Here is a 6649-nt window from a genome sequence, read left to right on the forward strand (position 1 = left end):
TAAGATGTAAAAGTACATCAATAAAAAAGAAGTAAATTTGCATTCAAGTGGGCTTTTAATAAAAAAAAGCATATGCTTTATTGAAATTCATGTTTGCATCCATTACAACTAAAAGTCTGTTTGGTAAAAAGGTAAATTTGTTAGTGCAAAACTAATCCAACTTTACAACTTATATAAACCGTTTTACATTCTACATATTTGCATTCACACTTATTTGCATAGTTTTCAAATGCAGCCTAAGGATCTGGACTGTAAATAAGGTTTCTCAATGTCGTTTCTTATCTACTGAATTAGCAAGATAAGTGTGTTGTTTTGGTAATAACTTCAAGAATCAAGAACCTCACCTTGCGCGCATTCAGTTCAGTGCTTTAAAACTGCGGTAATGGGGTTAGGAAAACCTCTTCCTTTAAACGAGTCAAACATAGCAGGGAGTACTGGAGCAGGGTTAGTCTTAAGTTGGGTTTTTCAAATGAGCTTTGGAATTGTACTTCAGCCTGTACTTGGCTAAATGATCCTCGGAATTGTACCTTGGGCTCAATTTACATGGAGAAATGAAAGGACTTCGAATCGATTACGTAATTTACGTTCTAAATGGTTATGTAAATTTGCTGTTGCTAAACGGAACGCAATTGAGTCTAGGGGCCAATAAAGGCATTTTTAAGCATCTTTCTATTGGTCTTGAACCGACTAATAGGGTACATAAGTTGGAAGACTTGCCACATTACGTGGTAGATCAGGATTCAGGGTCATACTGCTGCTCCGACTGGTTTGGATTAGCATTCTTCATTGTCCCGAGTTCCGACTAGTGGTTCCGCGTAGAAGGTTTTGAGGAAATGCTATTCATGTGATTTTGGAATTTGGATTGACATTTCACATTATGGGGTTGAAGAAGTTCATGTGATGTTCTGGATTTACTTATTTTTTAAAAGATCTAAATGGGGACACTTCATTTGCAATTGTGTAAATGCATGGGAGTACAAGTAGGCTGAGTGCAAATTCTGGTTTATATAGAGGTAACTCCGAATCTGTTCCTCACAAGATCCCCTCACTCTGATCTCAAAACAGGAGAGCAAATCTGAAAGCAATAGAGATAGAAGAGCTATTTATTTGAGAACGAGGAAACAAGCAAGATGACATGGTTTTACATGAGCAAAATATTGACAGAAGGTGGTGGTGCAAATTTTGTATCAGGTAGAGTAAATCATAATTACAAAACTGAACCAGATGCAAAATTAATATTCAAATTCAGATTTGTATCCCAAAAGAGGTGTAAAGTGGGTCCGGCACGGCCTGTGGGTGACTCTTGCAAAGTGCGGGCCGTGCCGTGCTGGCCCATGGGTCGTTATGAGCCATGCTGCCCTCCCCAATGAAAATTTTGGGGTCGGCCTGGCACGGCCTATGGCCCAGGCCCGTGCCGGCTTGTGCCATGCCGTGGGCTGGGCTGTCCTATGGGCCGAGTCTTGGGCTTGGTTAGGCCGTGCATCAAGCCAAAGCTATTTATTTAAAAAAATTGACAAAAAATTTAAAATTTTAATTTTATATGATTTGTGTATACAATTGCTTATATATACAATAGTCAAATAAATTAGTATAATAAAATTAAAAAAATTATTTATTTTATATATATATATATATATATATATATATATGGGTCGTGCCACGAGCTGGGCTGCAAGTGGCATGGCCCACTTGGTTGTGCCATACCGTGTCGGCCCGTGGACCTAAAACCCCAGGCCCAACACGACCCCCATGATCATGCCGGGTCGGTCCAAGTTCATGCCGGGCCACGGGCAATATGGCCCGATTTACATCTCTAAACCCAAACAAACAGTGTCTTGCTTTCATTTTATTAGATGCCGGATGGGGGTGGGGATTAAGTAGGGGTGCGCAAGAAAAACTAAACTGAACAAAAAAATCAACCAAAACCAAACTGAAAATTTAGTTAATCGAACCGGTTGGTTTGGTTTGAATTTTGTATTTTTAAAAACTAAAGGTATCAGTTTGGTTTCGATTAATCAATATAGAAAACTGACAGTTAACCGAACCAACTTATATATATTCATGTATATTTTATATATTATAAATTAATAAATATACATTATATATAAATATATATTTATAATATATAATCTATTATTTATTATTTAAAATATAATATTTTATATATTTATAGTTTTTATTATATACTTATATATTTTTATAATATATATTGTAAATGTAAAAAAATCGAAAAACCTATTATTAACTGAACCAGTCAATCGGTTAGGCAATCGGATTCTATTACTGGAGCACGGTTCGATAACCGAGCCGTGAGCATCCCTAATTAAGGGAATAGGGATGGTTAACCTACAATAAGATGATCCCAATACACGGTGAGATGTGCTCTGGGACGAGGCAATCTCGTTGGGGGCTGACTCTCGTGGTCTTTGCTGGAAGGATTTGAGGATTCAGCTAATCCACGTGTTTTAATCCTATTACATGTGGCTGTTAGGTAGTTGTAGGTGTTGTCTCCCGCGTATGACAGAAATAGAAATTAGAAAAGTTATTTCGATGTCCAATTAAATACCCTTGGAAATCCATTCCCCTGCCTCCCTCCCGGTACTTTCCAAAGAACAAGTGTCGGTGTCGGGTCCGAAGACGAAGAGTCAGAGTGAGGGAACGAGGGAGGGAGAGGGAGACGACAATGGCTCTCGCCGGCGAGAAGAAATCCCGTTGGAGTGCCAGAAGCCCTCTCCTCCCCCGAAAGAATGAGGAATTCGGAGCGGGTGAAGTGGGTTTCGACGGGGCATCGTTCTCCGGGGCGGTATTCAACTTGTCCACGAGCGTGGTTGGGGCGGGAATCATGGCGCTGCCGGCGACAGTGAAAGAATTGGGGCTCTTGCCGGGCTTAGTGATGATAATGCTAGCGGCCAAGTTGACAGAAACATCGATTCAGATGATATTGAGATTCGGGCAGGCATCTAAGGCAGTAACTTATTCCGGTTTGGTTGGGGACGCATTTGGTGGATCGGGGCGGAAACTCTTGCAGGTGTGCATTGTCGTCAATAATCTGGGCTTGCTGATAGTCTACATGATCATCATCGGTAAGGAACTGCTGCCGGCCGATGCTGGTTATTATTATTATTACGGTTATATGTGTCATTTGCAAGTGAAAACGGCCATTTCGGATATCCATATCAAAATTGATTTGGCAATTTTATCATATATTAAAAGAGATCACATCGGCGCCCCACTTGCACATCTAGCGTGGATTGGGAACATCTACACGGTTGGGATGTGATGTGGGGCTCATGTTCTGTGAAAACGATACCAGAAAAACTTAAATCGTAAAAATCAGGTAGATTTTCATCAAAATTCATCAGGACGGTTTTGATTGGTCAAAATTTGCTTTCATGTCTTTCCTGTGGTTATAAATTTTCATTGTAAACATCTTGGAATTGGAGGAATGGCATTGGGTAAGGAGTAAGGAGGGGACTGGGCAAACCCCTTGACTGAAACAATAAGTATATATTAAGCGTTTGATTTACTGTCATGCATGGCCCCATCTTCTTGGTGGGGCCATTGCAATAGATCCAAGGCCATATGATTTTCTGTTTTAACTTTTAACCCTACACTGCGTCACTGTTGTAGCAAAAGTGAATTCGGGACGGGCAACAAACCACTCGGTCCACTCCTCCACATTCCTATCTCGTGAAAATCTCTCTCTATCCCCGTTCCATACCCGCCTATAGAGATAAAGGGTATCTTCGTCCCTATGAAAATTTTCATATTTTTTATGATATCAAATTCATTTTATTTCATTTAAAAAGATTAAAATAAATAATTATGTTTTATAATGCCAATAAAATATATGTAAATATATTCAAACACATTCGTTTATTATACACGTATCTTCATTTGTATTAAATGAATTGGGATTTGCTTTCACAGAGCGCACCTCACACCAACGGCCAACCAACCTCAGGTCCTCAGCTGGGAGTCGTTGTAACTTGTAAGGTTGGTGTGAAGAGCGATATGTGAGGAATAGATCCGGACTCGTATTCAGGGGCGGACCCAGGGGGGTCATAGGTTCAGAAAATCTTCATAGTAATACAGTAAAACTTATAATTCCTGGCTCCGCTCCTGCTCGTATTAGATTACTTCACCTGTTACTGTTGAAAATATTGACAAATCAATAATACAGCATATTTTGCGACCACCACGTCTATCGGTCTATGGGCTATGGCTAAATTGCTATTGGCAGGCTGTAAAGTAAGTTCATGTATATTGATTAATGGTATAATTAGTAATTTGTGACGGTGTTAATGTGTTATGTGGGTAAATCAAAAATGGAAAAAGGGGACGTGCTGTCGGGGACATGGTCCGGCGGTGCGCATCACACAGGGGTTGTAGAAGGCTGGTTCGGTTGCCAGTGGTGGACCTCCCGCTTCTTCTTACTGCTGCTCACCACTCTCCTTGTTTTAGCTCCCTTGATCTCCTTCAAGCGCGTCGGTTAGTACGTAGTACTTACTATATTACATACAATCTTCTTCCTTTACCGTCTTTAATGTCAATCATTTCCTTTTCCATTAATTAATTTTTTATACTTACATCCGTGATTTTGATTTGGATTCTATCTTTTTTTAAAATAAAAAAAAGATTCGTTGAGATACACATCGGCGTTGTCGGTGGCATTAGCCGTGGTTTTCGTAGCGGTAACAGCATGGATTACTGTAGTAAAATTGATGAATGGCAGCATCACTGGATTGCCACGCTTGCTGCCTAACATCGTCGATGGATCATCTTTTTGGAAGCTTTTTACCACCATCCCCGTGCTCGTCACCGCTTATATTTGCCACCACAGTAGTAAGTAGCTACCTAGTCTCTTTGCTACCTACAACTGAACTCTCTCTCTCCTGAAAACACAGTTGTCGGGTTTCTTTTGCATGTAGTCCACCCGATTGAGAACGAGCTCCAGGACCCCAGCCAGATAAAATCCATTGTCCGAACATCCCTCGCGCTTTGCACCTGCATCTATGTCGCCACCAGCTTCTTTGGATACCTGCTTTTCGGGGAGCAGACGCTAGATGATGTGCTCGCCAATTTTGATGCTAACCTCAACATCCCGTACGGTTCCCTGTTGAGCGACATGGTGAGGATTAGCTATTGTCTCCACCTCATGCTCGTCTTCCCCGTCATCTTCTTCTCCTTCCGCCTCAACGTCGATGGCCTCCTCTTCCCTGGTCCTTGTGCCATCCCCATCGTCCATGACGGCCAGAGGTTCATCTCCCTCACCGTGGCCCTCATGAGCATAGTTTTCCTCGGGGCCAACTTCGTGCCCAACATCTGGGTTGCCTTTCAGTTCACCGGAGCCACTGCCGCTGTCTCCATCGCATTCATCTTTCCTGCCGCCGTTGCTCTTAGGTGAGTTGAGTGTGTGAGACACACAAACTAAGATATGGACTCAATTATATTCTCCAACAACTCACAGACTCACATGGTCACATAGTGATTGTTTTTGATAATGCACAGGGATTGTCATGGAATAGCTACAAAGACTGATACAAGGTTATCATGGTTGATGATGGTGTTGGCCGTGTCTTCCAGCATCGTGGCCATATCTTGCAATCTATACAGCATATTTCATGACGGAGGAGGCATCCCAAGTTGAGAGAGCGTAGCAAAGCAAGATTGCATTAATTCTCATCCAGCACCAACTGAGCTGACGGTTCACTGTTCTGCCTCCCCACTCTCTCTCTCTCTCCCTCGCTCGGCAAGGGGAGTATTTAAGTTACTAACTATTTATCGCGGGTATTATTTAGTTTAGAACCTTCTATTCGCGAGTCGGACAAGGTGATTTCGTGGCGTTTGTCTGTACTGCGTATTTCTGAGTTCGTATCGTCTGAACCCGTGGGTTCACAGAAAGCGTGAATCTGCAAATCAAAATCGACTACGATAGTTAAAAAAAAAAAAAAAAATGAAAAGTACATTTTGTAGATGTCTGAATATAATGGTAATATGAATGACTGAATGTTGCAACATCTAAAAAAAAGTGCATTTTACAAGTTTACCCTTCAAATTGTTATTTAAATAGTATTAAATAAAAAATGACTAAAATATTATAATATTATGAAAAATATTATAAAATAATAAAAGAGGTTATTAAATAATCTCAAAAGAATAAATTTATAAAAGTAATCAACCTCATTACAGGACATTTCAAAACATAATATGCAAATTAATCTGTTGAAGCATAAACTGATTTTTCTTTTTTTTTTTTTTGTCTTCTTTTCCACATAATTAACTACTAGCAAAGGCATCTAAGAATAAAACTTGGCAAGTGTGCGAATGCATTTTATTAAACATTGGGTGGTAAAAGAAGTATCATTTCACCTGGCATTGTTACTTTGTGCCTGGCTGCATGTATTGTTTTTAAGAGAGTCCAATTCTAAAGGTAATTTCTTAAAATCCTATTAAGCATTCTTCCACACGACAAAAAGATCATCGGAGTTACAAATGCTTTATGATGCTTGGTAGTTCCAAGAACCTGAAAAATATGAACAACCAAGATAAACTGCGATCAATTCGTGCAAAACCGGGAAGGCAAGATGGTCAAGGAGAAACAGCAAAGATTTTCTTTACAATGAAGCACCTCGTTTCGATTTTTTGA

At 40.3% G+C, this 6649-nt stretch overlaps 1 protein-coding gene across 1 annotated transcript; it reads left to right on the forward strand.

Annotated features, from left to right (window-relative positions):
• Window positions 1-2575: 2575 nt before the first annotated feature.
• LOC104591230 (amino acid transporter AVT6B-like) lies at window positions 2576-5973 on the forward strand. Its single transcript, XM_010250021.3, has 5 exons — window positions 2576-3083; window positions 4339-4491; window positions 4639-4845; window positions 4932-5403; window positions 5512-5973. The coding sequence occupies exons 1-5, from the start codon at window positions 2684-2686 to the stop codon at window positions 5648-5650; spliced, it is 1371 nt and encodes a 456-aa protein (XP_010248323.1). The 5' UTR covers window positions 2576-2683; the 3' UTR covers window positions 5651-5973.
• Window positions 5974-6649: the final 676 nt, after the last annotated feature.

The sequence above is a fragment of the Nelumbo nucifera genome, chromosome 6 (genome assembly GCF_055504915.1).
Source record: "Nelumbo nucifera cultivar China Antique chromosome 6, China Antique-T2T, whole genome shotgun sequence".
Taxonomy (NCBI): domain Eukaryota; kingdom Viridiplantae; phylum Streptophyta; class Magnoliopsida; order Proteales; family Nelumbonaceae; genus Nelumbo; species Nelumbo nucifera.